Here is a 25,724-nt window from a genome sequence, read left to right on the forward strand (position 1 = left end):
AAAGAGAAGCCCGCTCCAACCCCCAGACAAGCAAAAGTGCTGACCAGCAAAAGAAGGGCAACCTCTTCCACTGTCAAGAAGACACCAGTGTCCTGAAAAAGAAAGGAACCCGGTCTTCAGACTAGGTTTGGACCCGTGCTCTGTCCAAAGAGCCAGTCACCCATAGACCAGTAGGAGCACCACCTCATGGGGAAAGAGATATCCTGAATACGGCAACCCAGTTGCTGTCCCGAAGCAATCAGCCGCAGGGCAGCACAGACAAAAAATCTGAGCAAGGCGGCAGCCTGGCTGAGCTGGCGGGACAAAACCCACCACAGGAGCAGAGCTCAAGCCTACGCTGCATGTCTACAGATTTCCCATCCGAGCCATAAGAGTAGGCAGGTAAGGCCGATGCAGAAGGCTGCCCAAAGCAAGAGCAAAATTCCTGTACAGCAGAAACAAGAGAAAGGAAGGCCAACAGGCAAACATGCCAGAAACCAATATCAGCCTTCATCAAAGACCAGAACAGGAGGGCTCTCAAAAACAACCAAAGCAGAGACACCCCAGAAGGGATGGCGAGTCCCAAAGGGCACTACAGAAGAGAGTCAACCATAGGGGATGGTACTCCCAAAGGGCACTACAGAAGAGAGTCAACCACAGGGGATGGTACTCCCAAAGGGCACTACAGAAGAGAGTCAACCACAGGGGATGGTGCTCCCAAAGGGCACTATAGAAGAGTCAACCACAGGGGATGGTGCTCCCAAAGGGCACTATAGAAGAGAGTCAACCATAGGGGATGGGGCTCTCCAAAAGTACTCTAGGAGAAAAGGGGTGCTTCATGGAGACCCTAGGGAAACAAGAGTTCCAGCAAGCTCCAGCGAAAGCCTTGAAATACAAGTATAGAGGCATGACCAAACCACAAACAGAGTGCCACCAGACACCCCCAGCATGCACACCCCGCTAACTCCCCCAAGTTCTATAGGAACCCACAGGAGCCAGGGCCGGGAGCTTCCTAAGTAAGCAAGGCCACTGTGGGTCATCAAAGAAAAAAATACAACCAAGCAGAACAAGAACCTGAAGCTCCAGCCATACCCCAGAAGAATTGCATGAAGGCATGGCACTGGAGAGAGCCACCAAACCCAACGCTGTAACTCCCAAGAGGACACCAGCAAAAAGAGGTCGGGGAGAATAGGGCGGCCAAAACAAAGGTGGCCAAGGTGGCAGAAACGTGAACGAGGAGAGCCGCGGCCGCCCTCTCGGGGTGCTGAAGGTCTCTTGTTTTTGTTTTTAAATTATTCCAGAGGCACCAAAAGTAAAGAGAGCCGAAAGGTCCAGCACGGCAGTCCAGGCAAACAAAGGAGCTGTGGAATCCAGCACCCGGAGAAGACAGTACAGAAGCAGAGAGGAATAAATACCACAAATAGCTTCCTGCTGCTAGCCCTAACCGGACAGCACACAAAACTCAAGGTCACACAAAAGTCGAACATGCTTGCTTCTTACACACTGCCACTAGCGGGCGCTGAGCAAACCCAGCAATAGCAGAGCGTCAACACGGAAAGCCTCATGCCAGGCGCTTTTCAAAGATGACGGAAAGAGCATGTGATGGACGCGGAGCCCACCAAAAACAACACCGCCGATGTACCTGCTGAGAAATGAGGGGAGGCCCCCCCGGATCGCAGCCACAGCAGTACAAACCACTGAGACCACCGGAGAGCCGACAGAGGAGAGAGCCAACAGGAAGCAGTAGCAGACGAAAAGAGCCTGAAGTTCCAGAGAAAAACAAAATCGGTATACCAACCTTACTGAACGCAACAACTTACAGTGTCACCAGATTAACATGCAAAAAGACTCACTGAAAAGGTGTTTTTTTTTTTTTTTTTTTTTTTAAGAGGCAGGAGATGGAATCAGAGCTATAAGCCAGAGGAAAAGCACCAGCCAACAACAGGACCACAGAAGTGGGAAACTGGGGGAGAGGGGAGAGACCTGGCTCCACCACGTGTACTCCAACTGACCGACAAAGCCATGCCAAGCCCCCAGCTCAAGAAAGCCTGAGGGAACAGATTAGGAGCAAACACCACACCAGAGCTGCACAGGAGATGTCCATCCACCTACTGAGATAGAGAGAACTTCAGAGGTTTACTATATGTGGACATGTGGAGCCATCTTAACCTCAGTATTTTCTCTATCTCCACCTGCTGGTAGAGGGACATAACCCACTTGTCTCTGGATATCAGTGGAATGTTATGGAAAGGGGCTTTGCACCTCCTAACCTGCAGAATAAAACACTGCCATATGACTGTCTGCCTCCATCGGCACCAACTGTACCCTGAGGTGGGTGAATACTCAAAAGGGAACAAAATATTGCTCTTAGATCTAGGCAATTGTGACGTATAGTCTCTTGGCAGCTGACCAGAATAAAGTGCTGAGGTGAGCTTCACAACCTGTGATAAGTACACAATACTACTTCTGATGTGTAAAGGGAAGCTCCTTGAACAAATATGTGTGTTCCACCATTAAAATATGGTTTGAAGTGAGGTGCATGAGGTTATGTGAGGAAAAAACCTGGGATCTTTGATGCCACTGAAACTCAAGATCTTATTAAGGCGCTTTCATTTTTAAGTTGTGAAAGATATTATATGCATTGTAAAGGCCATATGGCCTAGCACTGAACTGTGAACAGATCTGACAAGTCTGAATTTTATTTTGTGGAAGACAGCTTTTGCTAGCTCTGTATCCAGAAGCACTCCTAGCTGATGTGTCAAAAACTTATGGAGGAAGCCAAGGGACTGAAGAAAGTATAAAATGTCCCATCCTTTAGGGATATGGCCAGATCCAATGATAAGACTGCTAGAAGCCAATCATCATAATATGGGTGGGGGGACTCAGAAGGCCTTGCTTGTGTAAGTAGGCTGCCACAACTACACTTGTTGAAAACCCTGCAGATGAGGAAAGTCCGAAGCAGAGGGACATGTTCTGCAGGGTCTACATTTGGGATGAACTGATGTGTGGGTATAAGCACTCTAGAGATCCTGCAAAAATAGCCAATCTCGTTTGTAAAGTAAAAGGAAGACTGTGGGAAGGATGTTCATTTTGAACTTTTCTCTGAAAAGAAAGACTGTGATCCCTGGTGTCCAAGAAGGGACATAGCTCCACCCTCCTTCTTCAGGATGAGGACATATCTGGAACAAAACCCAAGATTTTTCTCTTGTAATAGATAAACATTCTACTGCACTATTTTAGTGTACACTGCTTACGTGTAATAAGCAGTATATGAAGTAGTAAATGTAAGAAGCAGTATATGGAATAGAATGGAATTGCATTGGCTTGAAATAGTAGATGAATGTCTTCCCAATGATGCCAAAAAAAATATTTGGGGAGGGATAGCAAGTAGAATAAATACCTCAAACTTTATGATGCTAAGAACCAAGGATAATATGAAAGCAATACTGAAGAACTTGAACCAGACCCCCTAAAAAGTCAGGGAGTGGCTTGGAGAAAGTATCATATTTTTTTTATGGGCAGCTTATTGCCTTTTCATTGGTAGCTCTGTTTGGATAGTTCAACCAAAAAGATGAAGGCTGCCTGGGATGAACAGAAGCAACCTGCTTGTTTGTCTTCTCTTTTTCTGGCAAGGCTTTAAGTAAGAATGTCATTAGGCTTCTTGCACTTATCTTCTAAATAGATGGAAATAAAAGCGTAAGCGTTGCCATATTAGACTCTTATCCTTTCCCTGTTTCTTCTATTCTATCTAATTTAATTGTAACCGTATCACCACTGATCTGGCGATAGCCTATCAGTACATTGTAAGCTACTTTGAGCCTGCAAAACTGTGGGAAAAAAGTGGGGTATAAATGTGCAAAATAAATAAATATTGGGACAGACTGAAGGTTCATCAATATCCCTTTTCCAACAGTGGCCAATCCAGGTTACCTGGCAAGATCCCAGAATAGTAAAAGAGATTTGATGCTGCTTATCCTAGAAATAAGCAGTGGATTTTCCCCAAGTCCATCTTAATAATGGTTTATGGACTTGTTCTTTTAGGAAATTATCCCTTTTTAAACCCTGCTACACTAACTGCTTTACCACATTCTCTGGAAACAAATTCCAGAGTTTAATTACATGTTGAGTAAAGAAATATTTTCAACAGTTTGTCTTAAATTTACAGCTTAGTAGCTTCATTGCATGCCCCCCAGTCCTAGTATTTTTGGAAAGAGTAAAACAACCGATTCACTACTACCCATTCCAATCCACTCAGAATTTTATAGACCTATCATATCTCTCCTCAGCCACCTCTTTTCCAAGCTGAAGAGTCCTAGCCTCTTTAGCCTTCCTCATAAGGAAGTCAGCCCATCTACTTTATTATTTTTTGTCACCCTTCTCTGTACCTTTTCTAATTCTGCTATATCGTTCTTGAGATGCGCTGACCAGAATTGCATATAGTATTCGAGATGTGGTCATGCCATAGAGTGATACAAAGGAATTACATTATTCTCAGTTTTGTTTTCCATTCCTCAATAATTCCTAACATTTTATTTGCTTTTTTAGCCACCGCTGCACTCTAAGCAGAGGGTTTTTAACGTATCAACAACGATGCCTAGATCCTTTTCCTGGGTGGTTACTCCTAATGTGGAACCTTGCATCATGTAGTTATAATTTGGGTTCCTTTTCTCACATGCATCACTTTGCACTTACTAACATTAAATGTCATTTGCAACTGGATGCCCAGTCTACCAGCCTCGTAAAGTCCTCTTGCAATTTAACAATTTTTGTGTCATCAGCAAATTTAATTTTCTCATTAGCTATTTCCATCTCTAGATCATTTACAAATATGTTAAAAAGCAGCGGTCCCAGCACAGACTCCCTGGAAAACCCATCTACCCTTCTACATTGGGAACACTGACCACTTAACCCTATTCTATTTTCTCTCTTTTAACCAGATTTTAATCCACAACAGGACATTACCGAGGTACTCTCTAATTTTTTCAGGAGTCTTTACTGAGGTACTTTGTCAAATGCCTTTTGAAAATCCAGATACACAATGAGGGGCATAATCGAACATCGCCGGCAAAATAGGTCGCCGTCGATCTATTTTGGCGGCGGCGCAACAGCTGGCCGGAACTGTATTTTCGAAAAAGATGGCCGGCCATCTTTTTTTTCGATAATACGGCTTAGCCCGGCCAAATGCCAGGGTTCGTCGGGTTTGAGATCGCCGGTTTTGTTTTTCAGCAATAATGGAAAAAAATGCCAGCCATCTCAAACCCAGCGAAATCCAAGGCATTTAGTCATGGGAGGAGCCAGCATTTGTAGTGCACTGGTCCCCCTGACATGCCAGGACACCAACCAGGCACCCTAGGGGGCACTTCTAAAAATGTTTAAAAAAATACACAAATAGCTCCCAGATGCATAGCTCCCTTACCTTGGGTGCTGAGCCCCCAAATCCCCCCCCCCAAACCCATTCCCCAAAACTCTACACCATTACCATAGCCCTTACGGGTGAAGGGGAGCACCTACATGTGGGTACAGTGGGTTTTGGGGGAGTTTGGAGGGCTCAACACTTAGCACCACAAGTGTAACAGGTGTGGGGGGGGGATGGACCTGGGTCTGCCTGCCTGAAGTGCACTGTACCCATTAAAAACTGCTCCAGGGACTTGCATACTGCTGTCAGGGAGCTGGGTATGACAGTTGAGGCTGGCATAGAGGCTGGCAAAAAAGTGTTTTATTTTTATTTTTTCAGTGTGGGAGGGGGTTGGTGACCACTGAGGGAGTATGGGGAGGTCATCCCCCATTCCCTCCGGTGGTCATCTGGTCTATTGGGGCACCTTTTTGAGGCTTGGTCGTGAAAATTAAAGGACCAAGTAAACCCAACGAAATACCGATTAGTGCCGCTTTTTTTTTTTTCCATTATCTGCAAAAGCCGGCCATCTGGTAGCCATGCCCATGCCCGCCCATGTCCCACCTTCGCTTTGCCGCCGACACGCCCCCTTGAACTTTCGCGGGTGCGGCGACGGGAAAGCAGCGATGGTGTCAAAAACGCTGCTTTCGATTATAACGATTTCGCCAGTTTTGCGAGATCACCAGCCATCTCCTGATTTATGTTGGAAGATCGCTGGCGATCACTTTCGAAAATAAGCCTAAATATTGACCAACTCACCTATGTTTTATTCATCCTTTCCAAGAAATATAAGACTGGTCAGGCAAGATTTCCTTTAACTAAATCGATGTTGGCTTTGTCTCATTAATCCATATTTATGTATATGCTCTGTAATTTTGTTCTTTATAATGGTCTCTATCATTTTGCCCTGCACCGAAGTCAGGCTCAATGGTCTATAATTTCCCAGATCACCTCTGGAACCCTTTTTAAAAATTGGTGTTACATTGGCAAATGCCTTTTGCTAAATGAAAAGCTTCTCCTATACTGGATTATCATTCATCTATAGCAGAGTTCTCAACCCTGTCCTCAAAGACGCATCCACCCAGACAAGTTTTCAAGATATCAACAATGATCATGCATTAGATAAATGTGAATATAAGGGAGGCAGTTCATTTAATCTAATATATATTCACTGTGAATATTGTTACACATCCAGCCAGTCAAGTTTTCAGGAGATCTGGCCTTACAGAGAGAATGGCTCCTTGGAAAACAGTGTTCCCTACGTGGTGCCAAAGCCCGAGATCTTTTCCTAATGGTGTATTTAGTGTCTGAATTTCTTTGCTTGTGGCATTGTTGATTTCATTTACACAGAAATATGCAAGAGCAGTGTCTTGTCCCAGGAGTTGGTTGTACTTAAATGTAAAAGGTCCAGCTTCTCAGAGACTGGTTGTACAATCACTGGAGTTTGCCACCTATGAATTTGCTGTTTCTGCAATAAACACCTTTGACCTAACTGCCACTGTGACCTTTGCAGCTCCTACAAATTTTAGTAGGCCAAAGACATCAGCTCTAGGTTCTGTCTCTTGCTGGAAGGAGAAAGGAACTTCCCTGGACATCATTGCACAAATGTGGGATAAGAGGGAAGAGTGCCATAAGTAGAGGAATTCCTTGTAGGGAGGGAGGGACTGGAAGTTCTTCCCCCTTAAAGGAGGGATCATTTGGGACATACTATGCATCTCTATAATCCTCCAGAACAATCTGAGAATGTGAAAGTAGAGTCTAGGACTGGGAAGGCTTTGTGGTACTGCAGGAAGGAGTAGACTAGATGGCTTTTATAGTGGATACCATTATAACATTTGACACAAAGCAAAAACATTACAGGATTTTTTTTTATATTTTATATTTGGCTCAAGGAGACATCTGTATTAAAAGCTTTTAAATTTCTCCCCAATTGGTTAGTCCCACCAATATGTAATAAGCAAAATGGTATAGGCTGGCATATTAGATTGTAAGCTCTTTGAGCAGGGACTGTCTTTCTTCTATGTTTGTGCAGCGCTGCGTATGCCCTGTAGCGCTATAGAAATGCTAAATAGTAGTAATGTGCATTCTCTTCAGATCCCCATTTAACCATCACAAACATGTGTCAAGCTTGTGAAGAGGGGAGAGAAGAAAGGCAAATATCTGTTTTAGAAAAAATAAATCTATAAGAAATCTACCATTCTTTACTAAAAGAATTGCTCACACATTGGTATGTAATAAGAAAGACCTAGTGGTATATCTAAGAAGAAGTAACAAAGTAAATGGCAACAAACACCAGCATGGTCCATCTAGTTTGCCTAGTAAGGTAGTTAAAAGCAGTACTTACTCTCTAGGCAAGCTGATATTTTTATGAATTTAGCCCATATTTCCGATTTGGAAAAAAAATGCTTTCCTAGGAATGTACCATGAATTTAAACATTGATCATGGAGATGGAAGTTATTCAGTCTTTAAGAACCTTTTGGGTTGAAAGAATTCTGTACGCTGAGTACAGAATGATGGGTGATAAACCACTAGGTTGGACATTAAACCATGTATACAAATCTACAGCTTATATACAAAAATTCCACATTATTGTGGTAACTGACCTGCTGAACTGCATGTTGTCATTTTAAAATTATATATATACAAATACATACATATAAGACGAACAAAAGAAACAACAAGCACTTGTTTACTAATTTGCATACTTGGATCTTGTGAATATTTCCACATAAAGATTCTACCCCTCCGGCCCTACCCAAGGAAAATTGTGACCATACGCTGATTTAAAATAGTGACATTTGCAAGAACTACATCTAGGCAATGGAATTGGCTTCTTAGAGGGGGGGGGGGGGGGGGAGAGAAATCTTGCAAGATCTGAAAGAGCATAACATAAAAGTTTATTCCATTTTCAGACGGCAAAAATGTGGGCGGGAGGGGGAACAGTACAAAAATTCTACAAAAATAAAGAAAATTGCATCCTATACAAAATGTACATGCTTCTAGCTGAAGGAATATGAGTATTGCATCCAGATCATAACCAGCACAAATTCTATAGAGTTGAAACCAAGGCACCTGGACATGTCTTCTAGTCCTCCTCAATTACTAAGTTAACCACCGATTCCAATAGTAAATTTACAGCATTGTGAATACCATACAATCACAAGCCACTCACTACATGAGAATGTAGTATAAAGGTGACTTACCCTACACCCTTGTGAGAATGGGGCTGCAGCTTCAATACCTGTCCACATTACTGTGGAACGGAATTTAGTTTATATGCTCTCGTCAAACATCTACTCTGCTCATGGAGTCTCCTGATCATCCCTGTAAAGTGCACTCATTCCTCCTTCCCCTAGGGGGCAGATTTAAAATCAGCTTCTCAGAATTCATAACCAGCTGCACAGAAAAATTGCAGAGCAGGATGGAAAGAACTAGTCTGTTTTCAAACTAACACCAATACATACTTTGCTACAGATTGCTGGGAAAAAAATTGCTACACCACCAAAACAAGTTGTTCCTTAAGCTAAACTTTTACAATACAACTTCAAATGAAACTAATGAAACCAGAATAAATTAATGCTCTGTAATTTAGGACACCTTTCCATAGAGTTAGTGTTAAGACATACAGGGTCCTGGGCAGAAACTGGAAAGGTAGTCCCAAAGCCCATCTTCAGGCTCTCTCTTTCAGTATGAGGCAGGTTTGGGGCGCCGAGTAGCTTGAGGGCTCAGGACAACTGCCCTGACTGCCACCCCTTTCCACTGCCTTTCTACCACACCAACTGTAAAATACCTCCCTCCCCTCAAAAAAATGTTTTCCCCATGCTAGCCAGATATGTACTTTTGTCAACGGGAGAAGAGGGTGGGGGAAGAGAACAGTAAACCTGTCCTAAAACCCTCCCTTCACTCAGACACCCAAAGGCTCACACAATGTAAGCAAAGCTTCTTGCCAGTGCAGTACTATTCTGAGAAAGCACACACACAATATTTAAAAAGAGTTAAGAAAAAGAAAAAAAAACAAAACCCCAAGTTGTTTGAATATTTTTGTTTCCTGATGCATCTCCATTTGATATGCCTGAAAAACTTCTGCTAACTTTAAAAAAAAAAAAAAAAAAAAATAGGAGTGCAGAACAACTTTGCCTGTCTGGCAATTTTTCAATCCACCCTATTAAGTGCCATTTTGACAAAGTAATAATTCTGAGCAACACTGCACTGTACATGACAGGAAAAACATTTTTAACAAGTGCATTTGGCTTGCGCAGAGAACATTTCCCCACTACTTAAGTGTGTCTAAATTATATTCTGCCGCATTTTAATAAGGTGTCAAAACTGGAATGAGAAGAGCACCAAGGGAAAAAAATAAAACATACAAAAAGCACTGCCACAGTGACTCGCAGCACCAAATAGCATAGTTCATGAAGCCCCCTGATCCGTAAATACCATCTTAAATGGCTTATAGCCACTGCCCTCTTACCTCTTGGGACAGGAAAGGAATGACTTGAGCACAGATAGCGTTAAGCCTCTTGACAATTTCTGCCTGTACAAAGAGAAAAAAAAACAAAACAAAAACAGTTTAAACACAATGGATCACATATTTCTCCATGCAACAGTCATTAATTCCTGGTCCTTTAGGCCTCCACCGGAATCATTAGGGCTATGGTGAACTGAGTATTCATTCACTGCTACCTCATGTTGCCCACCCCCTCCAACTGCCTCTCTCAGGGTTCCTTTTACTAAGCCGCATAAGCGTCTACGTGTGCCCAATGTACGCCAAAATGGAGTTACCGCTCGACTACCGCATGGCTCTTGCAGTAATTTCATTTTTGGCACGCGTCTGATACGCACGTCTGAAAAATATTTTTTTCTTTTCGGATGTGCACCAAGTGGCATTTGGCACGCATAGGTCATTACCGCCCAGTTACCGCATAAGTCTTTACCACTGGCAGTAAGGTTCCAGACCCAAAATGGACACGCGCCAATTTTCATTTTGCCACGCGTCCATTTTCGGCAAAAAAGGCCTTTTTTTACAGGTGCGCTAAAAAATGGATCGGCGCGCGCCCCAAACCCACACCTACACTACCACAAGCCATTTTTCAGCGCGCCTTAGTTAAAAAAAACCCCTCAATCTCTTGTATTCAGCCTGATCAGTGCAGCACTAGGCCTCTAGCAGAGAGAGACACACACACACAAAGGTTCTTTCCCGAATCCAGTACAGGATGTGTGCCTTTGAACCAGTCACAAGGCCTGCCTGTTGGGCAATGGTTAAAACTTCCTCCACCTAGGTGCAACACTGTTGGGAGATGGCAGAATATCTGGGACTCTGTACGTAATTTAAATTTCTCTGAGTGGGAGTGGAGGCGAATTTCTCAAAGCTTCTTATTGGAGATCTCCTTTGGTACTTGTGGTTGGTTATATTCCTGACACCTTGCTTTCCTTTTTTTTTTTTTTTTCCTTCTTCAAACCTTCCCCCTTTCATTTTATTTATTTATTTTCAAATATACAAATGTTAAAATATGGAGGTTTAATAAGACTGGATTTTATGCTCTCTGTACAACTTTGGCTTGTTGTGTTTCTTTTTGGCGTGCTTAAGTTTAATGAAGATCCCTTGTTTAAAAAACAAACAATGAACTTCTTCCACCTTCAGGAGACCCACAATGAATATGCATGAGATAAATGCTAATTTCTCTCAGCTTTTATCTCATGCATATTCATTGTGAGTCTACTCAAAATTTGACTGGTTAGGTGTGTCTCGAGGACTGAGTTGAGAACTCCTGTGTTGGAGTATGAACAATAACTACCACTTCAGGGAAGCGTATATTCTTTTCTACTTGTGCTTCACTTGTCCTCAGAAAATCAACTTTCAAGCTATGCTTTCCTGATTACCGTATTTCTAGCATCCTTTGAACTGATCAACGTCACCACAGAAACTTGTTGGCTCTCACTAACTTGGTTCTGAAGTATCTTAACTCCTGTTATCTTAAACCACTCACACACCCCTGGTAATTATTTTCAAAGACCTCAATTTCTGGAAGCATGGAAGAGGGAAAGGTCTACAGATTGCACTCAGGTTCATTTGCATATACAGAAATAAGGGTCAAACAAGTATTAGACAATACTTTGGGAGTTGGGGTTGAGGAGTAGCCTAATGACTTGTGAAATGAGCTCAGAACCAGGGGGACTGGGCTCGATTCCCACTGCAGGTCCTTGTGATCCAAGTAACTCAACCCTCCTTTGTCTCAGGCACAAAACACAAATGGGTCCTTTTACTACAATACATAGCATTTAGCGTGTGTTAATTGTTAAGAAGCCCATAGGTATAAAATAGGCATCTTAGCATTTAGTACCCACTAATCATTAGTGTATGCTAAATCTATTAGCACACCTCAGTAAAAGAACTCTTTACTAGGGACAGAGAAAAGTTACCTGTACATAATATGTAAACTGATTGGGTTGTATATAGAAAAGTGGTATATCAAATGCATTACCCTCACCATGTTATTGGATTATCTTGAGAAGATAATGTTTGAAAGGTGGTCACAAAAAAAAAATGTATGAATATCGCCTACAAATTGTCCATTGATCCCATTTCAGGAAAAAATACATGTACACAACCCCTTTCTCTTCCCCACTCACAACACATTTTTTCTCATTTTATTATTTGGAAGAATGGGCGACAGTAAAAAAGACAGCTGGGTTACTTATGTAAAGATATTCACTCAATCACTGCTTTATTCATCATTTACACCCTTCTTTTCCAACCTCATCACTCCCTATGTTCATCTCTCAGTAAAACTGCACCGCGGCTCTGAATGCTTCCCAGGAGCTGGTTATCACTAGATAAAACCAATATTATTCTTGACTTGCTGTCAAGCTCATGAAACCACCAGCCCGAGGTCTGCAACCCACAACAACAACCCATGTCTTCATCAAAAGGGCCACTGTACATGTGTCCACACAGGCTGAGATATGTGCCAAACTCTTAAAATTGTGCTGAGAAAGGGAAAGAGGAAGCAACAAGTCATTACAAAACCATTCTGAAGACGTCCCAAAAATAGCTCCTGGACAGGATCAGTTCCTCATATGGTAGAATTTTGTTTCTTGCATGATCATTACCAGAACCAAGATAGTCATGTTTGTGCAACTGAAGTACTGCCCCTCTACCCTTATGCACAAGTTACATTTCAAAACAAAACTAAGCCCATTTACAGCTGCTGTAGCTTGAATGCAATACCAAACCAGTAAAACTGCAAGCAACCCCTCCCCCCCCCACCCCAATTTTAATCATTCAGCTGGAAAAGCAGCGGTGGCTTGCACGCCTCTTAATCCCATTTTTAGCACCTGCCTTGCCCAGCCATCAGTACATCAGCAGAGATGGGCAGGCTACTGATCTCCAGCAAGTTTAAAGCAAGTGCAAAACTAAGCCAGCAAACACTCAACAAGTCCTTCTGGCGGCCCTGCTTCCTTGTACTCATTTCCCATGCTTCCTCATTGAAAAGAAAGCCTGGGGTGGGGTGGCAGCACCACCTTGAGAAATGCACATCTGCTGCTCATGTTGCAGCACAATCCCGCTTATGGTTCTTTGGACAGCAGCACTTTTGTCCATCCCCCCCCCCCCCCCCCCCCCAGCTCTGCTGGGGATGTTGATCAGCTCAGAGGTAGGTGGTATGACTGTAGTCACAATCAACTACCATACACAGTTTGCAAACACTCAAAGGATGACATGCAGCAGCATTGTGAGCTACCAGGAATATTAGCCTTGCTTCCCCACTCCTCATCTACTCTGCCTGCCAACAAAATTCCCCACCCCTCCTCTCCTAACAGCTTTCTATATTCTACCTAATTCAAGGACCAATGCACAAAAATTCCCGGAAAGAACTGGACGCTATTTCCACCTCAAATAGTGGGTGATTCTCTAAACAAAAATCATATGTAAATGTGTTGCACAGACTTTTACCATGGAGCTCAGTAGGCACAGCGCCAGGGCATGTGCACAGCAGTCAATCGATAAGCGTGGTTGTTATGTGCATGCCCTGAACAGCATGTACAACCTGGAAGACAGCCTGCTCCCAGTTACCTCCGTTCCTCCAGGACGCCAATCCACCATCACAGCAGAGATGTAGTGCTGCCAGCCCAGGGCAGGGACCCTAGGAGAAGGCTGTGGAGCAGCCAGAGGCACCATAAACCCATCCTTGTGGTTAGGGTGATGGACTTTGGTCCTGGGGAACTGAGTTCAATTCCCACTTCAGGCACAGGCAGCATCTTGTGACTCTGGGCAAGTCACTTAACCCTCCATTGCCCCATGTAAGCCGCACTGAGCCTGCCATGAGTGGGAAAGCGCTGAATACAAATGTAAAAAAAAAAAAAAAAAAGCCGCCAGACGCAGGTTCTTCTGCAGTCTCGTCTCGTGTGTCTTTCACTGCTGGGCCCATCCTTTTACCAGCACGCGCATGCTTGCCTTTCCTCTGGGCAGCCTGAGAGACTGAAGCCCAATTGTGGCCACCCCCAACCCCACCACGAGGCAGGAGGAGTGCTGCAAGATGCGGATTGCTCGGATGTGAGAAGACACGAGCACCAGAGTGCGGCAGGGCCAGCAGTGCATCACACCCACAGGCTCTTCTCCTGCCTGAAGGGGGGGGAGGGCGACTGGAGAAAAGTGCTGAAAATTGGGAACAACAGCTCATTTGAGTACATTAGCATGTGATTCCTGTTGTCTGCTGCTGTGCACATTAAAAAGCCCAGAGCCCTTTGTGCATCTCTCACCAAATAATGTGCTCGCTAAACCGGCTGGAACCAGTCAAGAAAGCACATTGCTGGCCCAGTAAGTTTATGTCCCCCACAGCTTGCCCATCTCAAAAGCCTGCCATCCTAAGTCTCTCCTCTAGATTCACACATACAACCTACAATAGAAAAAGCCTATTTCTCCACCCCCCCCCCCCCCAAAAAAAAAATGGTTTTCCTTTGAAATCTTTCCTTTCATACATGTAGAAACTCAGCTTAGCTTTAAGCTTGTCTTGCCATTGAATCATTTTATTAATGTATTTTTAATAAGCACAGAAAAATGCACTGTGTGGATTATAAATATAGGGCAATATAAAGCCACATTAGCAGGTCTTGGAGTGAATGCAGTTAATGACTAAGAAGGGACATTACACAGGTTCTCTGGGATGGAGTACTGGCTGGTGCTTAGATTCATGACAGACTTTCTTCACCACTCCCAGAGATGCCAAGAGTGAACCAACCCAAAGAATGAGATTTACCACACCAAGGAGTGAGATTTTTCAGACTATACATCTAGGGTATGAATCTAGAATGATTTACATGTAGTACTATTAGATTATAAGCTCCTTGAGCAGGGACTGTCTTTCTTCTATGTTTGTGCAGCGCTGCGTACGCCTTGTAGCGCTATAGAAATGCTAAATAGTAGTAGTAGTAGTAGTATTGCTTTGCAAATGAATCAAGGCAGCATTAAATGAAATTGGCTTTTCTTTCGGGCCTCTGAAAAAATACAACAAAGTGGGGAGCAATTTGGGTAAATTGTTTGAGCTAAAAATTGTTTTCCACCGAGTAGTTAAATGTATGCACATCGGTTTCAGAGCACACATACTTGCAGTAAAGGGAAAAGGACAGGATGGGGGAAACAGTAGACAGATGATGTTCACAGATTCTACTGGTTGGACCACTTGGTTTACTTCTGTAAGGCTTCCTCTCTTATGAAAGCGGGGATCAAGATCAGTGCACTGGTACTGAAGCTCCGAGGAGTGAGAAATAGGATTCAGAGTGTGTCAGAAAACTTTCAAATGAGTGTGACATTCTTAAATCAGTGAGATCTGACATCTCTCCACTCCAGTAGGGCTGGATTCAGGCACAGGTAAACTAGACACATGCCCAGGGCTTAAGGGGGCCATTCTGCCAGATAGATGCTAAAATTTACACATCCATTATGCATGAAAATATTTAGTCTAATGGCATTTATGCGCATTTGAGCGCAATGGCAGATACAAATCAAGGTAAGGTATAGACAAAAAGTAGCACATATGTACATACATGCATATTCTGCATAGGCTACATTCTGTAACTACCCACTTAACTTACATAGCGCATTTAATTTATTGATGTAGTATGGCAGAACTGAAACTTCAAGAACTGCCTCTGAATGAGAACCCAGAAATGTGAAAACTATGAAACAACGGAGCAAGGAAGGGCAACAGATATCTTTAAGGGTTCTGCAAACAAGTTACTTTCAGGATAAGCAAAACATGCAAACACAGATTTTTCTTAGTTTTTTTTTTTAATATATATATCTTGCAAAATCTGGGCCACAGCGGTTAGGGACTAATTGCTGGCTTTGCAGTACTGAATGACAAAGGGACCCGCATGGGGATAGGGACAAACTTTATCCCTGTGTCATTTTCTACTTTGAAACCTGTTAATGAACTGGATTGTTATTTATGTTTGAGTGATGCAATGATATTTTGATTTTTTGGAAAAACATGCTGGCCACAACTAGCAAAATGCGCATGGGGGATCCTGTACATCCTGCTACCAATACATCTTTTAAGAAGACATCTTCTATTGCCAGAAGGACTGTAGAAGACAGGAGAGCTAGACTGAATTCTGAGATTGTTGATGACTTATTCATCCAAATATTTAAAAAATCATAACAGTGCTTCATAGGGCATACTTCCCCTTTAGGGCACACAGAACAGGTTGTATTTTGTACCCCTGCACATTTTAACAGCGTGGATTAGGATTCCCTGGGGTAATAGAAATCAGCTATTGTTGGAGTTAGAAGGGTAGAGGTTGATGGTGAGGAGGGTTATTATAGCTGCTCACTGTTATTGTTTTCTGTTTGTAATTTATACACAATAGTTGCACAGCATAATGTTCCTTTTTATACTTTAATAAAAAAAGATTTAAATATAAAATCATAATTGTTCGAGGCTTCTGCAGATGAGGACACAGCCCATGGGGACGGGGCGGGGACAGAGTCAAACTTTGGTTGCAAAATAGAGAATGACACGGGGACAAACACTAGTCTTTTTAGCAAAGGCTCTCATGATGCTCATTCTCGCAGGATCCCTTCTGCTGCTCCGAGTACTTCCCCCTCAACAACACTAATCAGAGAGAAACGGAGAAGAGCATGAAACCACATCGCACCTAAACCAAGTAGGATTTCCAACTGGCTGGTTTTTCATAACAAATTTTTTTACATTAACATCCAAAAGGATAGTAGCATGGGGACATTTTTCAAAGTTTAAAACCTCTCTCTAGTCTCCAATCATCCCCTCCGAGGCCGATGCAGTACAGCACACTAGGCTTTGGAGCACCAGGTAACTCAGCTTTAGCACACAATTTTGCAGGTCTGTTCTGTAAAAACTGGATTTCCGAACGAGCTGTGTGTGAACAGCCCATTTAAATCCCATAGCAATGAAGCTATTCAGCAAAGATGCAAAGAACTGCGAAGAAGACCAAGAGACTGAGCACAACGCTGGATCTTTAACATCTGGTCCGAGGAGGCAAAAAAAAAGAGATTAGTTCTCATTCTACTGCTCAAGCTATCAGCTTTAGTAAGCGTATCATGCTGTTCCTTCTCTTTACTATGAGAGTACAAAAACCTGCAATTATTTTTCTAGGTTGCATGAAAAGCATGGATAACAAAAAAAAAACAAGAGGAAGGCTCCTGGAACAAAGAGCAAAATGTTGGACTGTTCAGAATTGGATATACTCACAGGTCTGACCATAAAATATTATACTAACACCAAGAGTTCTATATGCTACATTTGTGTGTGTGCCGGAATACTATTTTTTTTGTTACATTTGTACCCCGCGCTTTCCCACTCATGGCAGGCTCAATGCGACTTACATGGGGCAATGGAGGGTTAAGTGACTTGCCCAGAGTCACATCAATATTGTAAAAAAGAAAAAAAATCTTATGCACAGCACTCCAGCACACGCACATCTGTATGTGAATGCAACTCCAAGTGTCAATACATGGTTTTTGGGCTTAGACTTATGTGCACAATATAGATGCTAATGCAGACCCAGCAGTTAAGAGTATCTGGCTTTAAAAAAAAGGTTTGGATAAATTCCTGGAGGAACAGTCCATAGACTACTACACAGACAGACATGGGGAAGCCACTGTTTGTCCTGGGATTGGTAGCATAGATTGTTGCTATTAAGTGGGTTTATGCCAGGTACTTGCGACCTGGCTTGGCCAATGTTTGAAAAACAGCACACAGGGCTAGATGGACCATTGGTCTGACCCAGTATGGCATCTCTTATGTTCTTATGTCCAACGTGCTATCCCATGGTAGGAGCAGCACAAAACAAATATGCGCTATTTCCATACTATTTGGTTACTGCATTGGGAAGCAAAATGTTTTGCAATATGCTTGTATTAGGAAGCCACGCGCTACGCATTAGCACTTGGGTATAAACGTAAGCTTCTTGCATCAGTCTGTGTGACTCTGCCATGACTGGTTTCCAGTGTCACTAGCAGCAGAGACTTAATAGATCCAGCCAATGCGAAGGCAGTGGATAAGAAGCACGGAAGGGAGAGGGGAGCTACACAGGTTCTCATGCTGTGTAGTAGAGGGGCAGAGCGCTGATTGTGGAGAGCCAGCGAGTGTCCTGGAGAAAAAGACATGCTGAGAAAAGGGTAGAAATTGAAGAGGGCAAGACTATTTAAAAAATAAAGTAAGTCCCCTCCCTCTTTCAGTTACTGTACCAGACAAGAATGCTTACTTCAAAGGAAGAATTTTATGCAAAACATATAACCAGGCCGATCTGGTTTGGTCTAACCCAATAGCTTACACAAAGGACCCGAGTTTGATTAATATTGTTTATCGTTTAAATTTATTAGAACTTTCTAAACCACCATATCTGGCGCATGTGTCAAGACGGCGTACAGACTAATTTAAAAGAAAGAGGATGTAACTCAAAAACGTAAGAATAGACATACTGGGTCAGACTAATGGTCCATCCAGTCTGGTATCCCGCTTCCAACAGTGGCCAATCCAGGTCACCAGTACCTGGCAGAAACCCAAGAGCAACACTCCATGCTACCAAACCCAGGGCAAGAAGTGGCTTCCTCCATGTCCATCTGTTTTAAATTCAGACACATTTGTAGGTTTTTGTGCACGAACTATTCATTTCAGGTCTTGCCACAGCATCTTGATTGGGTTCAAGTCAGTAATTGGGAAGCGAAACCAGTGCTGGGCAGACTTCTACGGTCTACGCCCTGATCATGACTGAATAGATATGGATGGGCTGGAGTGTAAATTTTTAAGGGGTTTCAACGTTAGCTTCAGAACTTAGTACAAGACCAGTGCTGGGCAGACTTCTACGGTCTGTGCCCTGAGAATGGCAAGGACAAATCAAACTCCGATATAACCATGTAAAACCATGTAAAATGAGTTTATGTTGTTGGGCAGACTGGATGGAACATACAGGTCTTTATCTACCATCATTTACTATGTTACTACTATTTGACTAGACCAATTCAAAACTTTAATTTATTTTTTTCTCCTCAGCAGATGTAGAACTTGCTTTTGTGTTTTGGATCATTGTCTTGCTGCTTTACTCAATTATGCTTCAGATGACTGAACATTCTCCTTAGGAATTTTCTGGTACAGGGCAGAATTCATGGATCCTTCAATAATGGCAAGTCTTCCAGGTGCCGAGGCAGTAAAGCATCCCTACACCATCACACTACCACCACCACATTTAACTGTTGGTATGGCATTCTTACTCTAGTATGTTGTATTTGCTTTATGCCAGTCATAATGGGACCAAAAGTTCCACTTTTGACTCTCTGTCCATAGATTATTATCCCAAAAGCCCAGGGGATCATCCAGGTGTATTTTTGCTAATATGAGATGAGCACTAATATAACTCTTGGATAGAAGCAATTACCACCTTGCTAATCTCCCATGAATTCCATGTTTGCCCAGTCTTTTTCTTATTTTTGAAGACATGAGCACTGACCTTTGGTGAGACTAGAGAGGCCACCAGTTCATTGGATGTTCTTCTGGGATGTTTTGTGACTTCCTGGATGAGTTGTCACTTCACTTTTGGAGTAATTTTGGTAGGCCAGATACACCATGGTTCCAAGTCTTCTCTATTTGGAGCTAATGATCTCACAATGCTTTGGTGGAGCTTGAGTTTTAAAAATGGCCTTGTAACCCTTTCCACACTAATATATTTTAACAACTTTATTTTCATCTGTCCTGTAATTTCCTTTAATCGTGGCAGAGCATTCTTGCAGAAACCTTTTTGCTACTCTCTCTCTCTTTCACAGTAAGGTTCAATATGTAGTGAGGTTTAGATTCAACAGGGCTGACTGCAATCAAGCCCAGCTGTGTAAATCAGCTGAATATAGTTTTCAATTAAAAGTGGTCAATTGAATAACTAAGGGGCAGTTACTTTTTCACACAGGTTGATATGGGTGCTGGATACCTATTCCTTAAGTAAATGAAATAGTATGGTTGTGTGTTTACTCAGGTTCTCGTCTAATATTGAATTTTGTTTAAATATCAGAAACCACTCATTAGTGACACATATATGCAATAATGATTACTGCATGATCATTTAATAACTGGAACACAACAGAAAGGTGCATATGCACTCATAGTATTTGCCAAGTATAGAATTGTCAAATAAAAGCCAGAAAATTGGAACTGCAACTTTAAATTGAATTCACTATTCCATAAGTAATCAATAACGATTAAATAATAGCAGAGTAACATTGTCTCGTCTTCGAGCAGCTGTTTTATAAGGTTTGTAATCTTAAAATAAGTTGAGATATGCCAGCATAAATGTCACAGTAGTCTAACTGAGAAATTAAGGCATGAAGGGGAGTACGTAGCATAATGTTATCAAAATAATTTCCGATACAGCTTAACTTGCACAAGATGAAAATAACACTCTCTCATGATACTGGAGACCTGAGTAAAAGAAAAGCTGAGAGTCATAGCAAACCGTAGGTGCCTAAATGACTACCACAGGACTGATGAGATCAGAGTGCAGATACCCAAGGTAGGTCTAAATGTGAAGCCCGTGATACACAACAGGCTGAATGCTTCATTGATTTATATGGTTACGTTTTAAGCCACGTGTCAATAGTATGTAAGCAGACTTGAAAGGGAGATATGGAGAATCAGAGGTTGTATAAAAATAAAATATCATCAGTGTAGTAATATGTACTGATGTCAAAGCCCTGTATCAATGTTGCTAGGGGACTCAAAAAGTATTAACGTGGTAATAAACATGAGCCCTGGGGAATATCATATGAGAGGGCATAAAGAGCAGATATAGCAGAAGTGTCTTTACAGTGAAAGAGCAGTCCCATAAGAAAGCTATAAACCAGTTTAATACCGTGTTAGAAGTTTATTTATTTTATTTGTTTCATTTGTATCCCACATTTTCCCACCTATTTGCAGGCTCAATGTGGCTTACATAATACCGTAAAGGCATTCGCCTGGTCCGAAGAAAAACAAATACAAGGTGATAGAGTTGATTATAGATACATGTGGACAGGTACAATGGAGATAGAGGAGAGGAAGGTTAAATAGTGTCCATTATTATGGGGATCGAGGAGCAGAGATTGTGTAGTGTCCAATACGATCTTTGGTTTTGTTGGGTTATGTTATGTTGGGTCGGTGGGGTATGCCTTTGTGAACAGGTTGGTTTTTAATGCTTTCCTGAAGTTTAGATGGTCATATGTGGTTTTCACAGCTTTTGGTAGTGTGTTCCATAGTTGTGTGCTTATGTAGGAGAAGCTGGATGCATAGACTGCTTTGTATTTTAAGTCCTTTGCAGTTTGGATAGTGAAGGTTTAGGTATGTTCGGGATGACCTGGTTATGTTTCTGAGTGGAAGGTCTATAAGGTCTGTCAAGTAACCTGGGATTTGGTCATAGATGATTTTGTGGTCCAGGGTGCAGATTTTGAAAGTGATGTGCTCTTTCATTGGAAGCCAGTGCAGTTTTTCTCGGAGGGGTTTGGCACTGTCGAATCATGATTTGCCAAATATCAGTCTGGCTGCTGTGTTCTAACCTATGTTGCTAACCTATGCAATAGTATGAAATGATATACTGTATCAAATGCAGTGGTCAAATCTAGGGATATCAATAAAGTGTTTTATCTATTTAATTGCACATGAACTTCACTTAGTAAAGATTCAAAGGTGGTTTCTGTACTATATCCCATCTGGAAACCAGATGTGGAGATGTAGAGCAGAAACCTGCTCCATACGTTCAATAAATTGCATAAATACTATCTTCTCTACCAGCTAGGAAAGAAAAAAAAAAAGAAGATTAGAGAATGGACAGTAACTTGCCAATCTGATATATCTTTTTTCCAAGTTGGGTGAACAGTCCCAGACATTAAACTGTGGTTTATAATTAAAAATGCTAGTGGTAAACCATAAGAGGACTGCTCCAACTAGACAGTGATGCAGTGGTGTACAAGGACGGGGCGGTGGGGGCGGTCCGCCCCGGGTGCACGCCGCTGGGGGGTGCCGTGGCGCGCGCCTGCTGCGAGAGTTCGCTAAAGCTCCCTCTGCCCCAGAACAGGTTACTTCCTGTTCTGGGGCAGAGGGAGCTGCAGCGAATGAGCAAAGTTAGTAAACTCGCAGCAGGCGCGCGCTGCGGCACCTCACCCCAGCGGCATGCACCCGGGGGGGGGGCGCCGCCCCCCTAGGAACGCCACTGTAGTGATGTTAACTCCTGGCCATCATCATGTACTATAAAGGAAGCATAAAGCAGCATATTCAACCCCCTCCCCCACCCCAACCCACACATACATATAAAAACAGGTTAAAAAGTTCAATGAACTGGACTGTAAAAGCTATCAGTTGCCCAGACATTACTTATAACAAGAGGAGGTGACAGACGAAAAAGAGAAAAGGGATGTTTTTATCCAAATAACAACTTATGGGTCCTTAGAGGATATGTCAAATATATAAACAAACTTCAAAATATTGAGTAAAGCCCAAGTGAAAGGTCCCCAATTCACTCCCCAGCTTGTAAATATTCAAAGCTAACACTCATGGCCCCTGGGAGGCCATGGTCATTGTTTAAGACAACACCGACACCTGGTGGAAGCCACAATATTAGGTTTAAGACTGTGACCTGAGTACAAATTTAGTGATCCATTAAAAATAGCTGAAAAATTATTGGGTAGTCCAGCTTGCCTATCAGTGGCACAATGCAAAACAGCATATAAATGGAAAAGAGATCTTCTCAATTTAGAGCAATAGAGAAATTAAGAAATATGAAAAATTCAACAGTTGAACTTTTCATATTTCTTAACAATTTCTCTATTGTTGATGGTGCACAGTTGATGGTGCATAATGATCAGATACATGAAGAGAGAAATGATGGTAGGTTTTGTGGGGGGGGGGGAGGGGGAGGATTTTGGAGGAGTTAATCTGCTCATAAGATTTTTGAAATGTTCCTCAAAAAGTTACAATCCATTGCTGTGAACTCTGGAAAAATAAAATCCCTGGGAAGCTGTGAATAAAGAATGACAGCAACAGAATCTCAGCATTGGTTTTATCTCAGCTACAAGAAGAAAAAAAAAAAAAGCACCATGAGAAAGGAGGTACCAGGGCAAAAATATACAAGCACTATACCTAGTTGCATATGCCCAGAGGAATAGTGGCAAGAACTGAGGTTTTCCATTTTGGATAGCAAAGAAATACTATTCTGAATGCACTCTGTTATTTACATCTTATTATCTAAGTAATTTTTATCACAAAGTCTCAGTTTTGTGTTGTCATTTGATGTGTTATTTTGTACAGCCTGTATTTTAATTTATTTGATGTTATGTTTTGTAGGTCACTTAGAGCTGTATCAAATAGGCTGTTGAATACTATTTTAATTGTTTAACACATTTATCAACAAATTCAACAGGTACTGTTCTCAGACAGCTGCGGATACGCAGCCCACAGAAAGCGAAAATAATTTACCTACAATCAATCATCCTTGACAGAAGTAGTGCATAAAGTCACACAGATGGATCAGGCGACTCCCCCTCAAGTCAGTACATGGCCCATCTGTATGCTTCTCTCACACCTGCTTGTCATCAGAAAATATGCCTAAAATGTGTTAACACTTTACTGACAATGGGTACAAGGGTTAGAGGACAGGAAGTTGTCGAACTTCCCACACAATCATAATCTTACTTGTAGCAATTCTGCTGCTTTTCTGCTCATCTGCCTGATGAAGTCTATGTTGCACGGCATGTCTGTTTGGCTGAAATTTGACTGCAATTTTATTTTGCTATTCAGAAGAAAACCAAGAAGGTAAAAAGGTGCACAAATTCTAGAGCCTTACAAAACATGAAAAGAAGAAAGGGGCCTATTTGCATATCATAGAAGAATTATGGAGAACGGTGGGTGTAGCTCCTTCAATTCAAATCAGGAAGAACAATTTCTTCTGCTTTAGCTGTGCTGGGCGAAGTCCTCTGCCACAAACACAAAGGCCTTAGGTTACTTTTTAAAGGTTTGTTTTGATTCATATATTCCCTGTGAATCATCTTCACACCGAGAACTTAATACCATCGGTATGTTAAGTCTTCACAGTAAACAAACAGCTTGGTATCTCAGCACTTGCCCAGATGTGGCAGAACCTGCCACACAGCACGTCACAGAAAAGGGTCTCATCATCAAGATTAAGAACAGATAAGCACAAAAATAAATACTTATAAAGGTTCACTGTCTTAAAAAAAAAAAATATATATATATATATATATACATATATATATATATTTTTTTTTTTTTTACAGGCTCCTAAGGAAGATTAAAAACTTAATCCCCCAGCTTTAAGCCATAGCTCAATCTGTTCCATGCCTCCAACATTATGCCCCAATATTGTACAAGCTCTGAAATCTCAACCTAATGGGCAAGAAAGGACCATCCTCAACTCCTAGCTTAGCCATTTTACCTGCTCTCAGTTTAAAAAAAAAAAAAAAAAGCCCAAGGATACCCTACAACCACATTTTAGGGGCAATTAAATAAGCGGGCAACTCCTTTTAGGAGTCCTGATGCAACATCTGGGTGTCTAGACTCTGTCCTAGAAAACTAGAATTAACCTGGCACCCCTTATGTTTATGGTTGGTGTAACTTTGGGTGCATAGACTTAACTATAGAGCCTAAATGCAACTTATAGTATTCTGTAGGTTGCAGCACCCACCCACCCCCCAGCTGAAGCGTCCAGTGCCAGTCTCCAGCACCGCTGCATTACCTGCCCTCCTCTGTCTTCCCCTCACGTCCTGCACGCTCCTTTTAGTAAAATGGAAAATTAGTGATTGGAAAATTAACCTCTCTTCTACATCCCAGCAGTTTTCACCTGCTCTTGACAGCTAGGTATCACCACTATGAAAACAGCAAAGATCATACCCCCCCCCCCCCCCACCTCCACATGATTGTTTCCTACAATTAACATGATTTCCTCCCCCCCCCCCCCCCCAACAAAATGTAATGGATTTTTTAAAGTACTTAAATAGCCATCATAAATTTATTGGGGAGGGGAGGGGAATGGGGAATAAGTGTGAAAGATGCTTTCGAAACTAATTTTTCATGAACGTGCCAGCAGTCAGTCTTACTCCACATCTAAAGTTGCCTGGGAAACAACAAAGCTTCCACGGTCATCACCTAATTTTGCCTCTCTCTCATCCCGCAGGACGCAGCTTACGAAAGGCATAATTTATTTCCAGGCCTTTCCGCTGGGCCTCAGTTATTGCCCAATAATACCGTGAATACACACCTCTAATGGCCTTGTGTTTTGAAACCAAGTCCTAATCTAATGGCTCAGAGCCCAAACTCTTTTTGCAGCACAGCCATTAAAGGATGTAGATTATTGCTGTTGTCACCGTTGATATTTGTCATTGTAATGTAATTAGGGCCCTAAAATGATGCATTACAGCCCTTGGCACAGCTTCTATTAAAATCGTTTCTTCTGCTCGCTGAACCTGCGACCTGCTTTCTGATAAATAACAGACAGCTTTAGGCTGAAGAGCAGATTCATCAAAGATGTGTTTTTCTGCTTTAGGAAAAGAAGGGGGGGGGGGAGGGAAAAGAAGGGGGAGGAGGAAGCCACCATGCGCATTTGAATTTCATCTGACCATTTTGAAATTCTGATTGCAACCGGTGAACCTTGCCCAGACAATGTATCCACAAGCCTGTGAGTAACACGGTTAATCAGGATTTTAATCTGCTATCCATCAGCCTACGTGCAGTGCTGTAACTTCCAATTAAATTTATAGGCCCAGTGGGGTCATGCATCCCTGAAGAGGGACAAGGTCCCCCGGCTACCCAGTTTAAAAGTAGGAGGCATGCTGAGAAGCTATTGTAA

General features: G+C 42.3%; 1 protein-coding gene across 4 annotated transcripts in view; it reads right to left on the reverse strand.

Moving 5' to 3' along the window:
- The window catches only part of TLE4 (TLE family member 4, transcriptional corepressor), a 326,912-nt gene that overhangs the window by 212,455 nt on the left and 88,733 nt on the right, over positions 1-25,724 (reverse strand). For all 4 annotated transcript variants that reach the window (XM_030193713.1, XM_030193716.1, XM_030193715.1 and 1 more), the window contains exon 5: positions 9,844-9,906. In XM_030193713.1, the coding sequence (XP_030049573.1) occupies positions 9,844-9,906 (63 nt within the window). The remainder of the gene's footprint in view (positions 1-9,843; positions 9,907-25,724) is intronic.

The sequence above is a fragment of the Microcaecilia unicolor genome, chromosome 2 (genome assembly GCF_901765095.1).
Source record: "Microcaecilia unicolor chromosome 2, aMicUni1.1, whole genome shotgun sequence".
In the NCBI taxonomy this organism is placed as follows: Eukaryota; Metazoa; Chordata; class Amphibia; order Gymnophiona; family Siphonopidae; genus Microcaecilia; species Microcaecilia unicolor.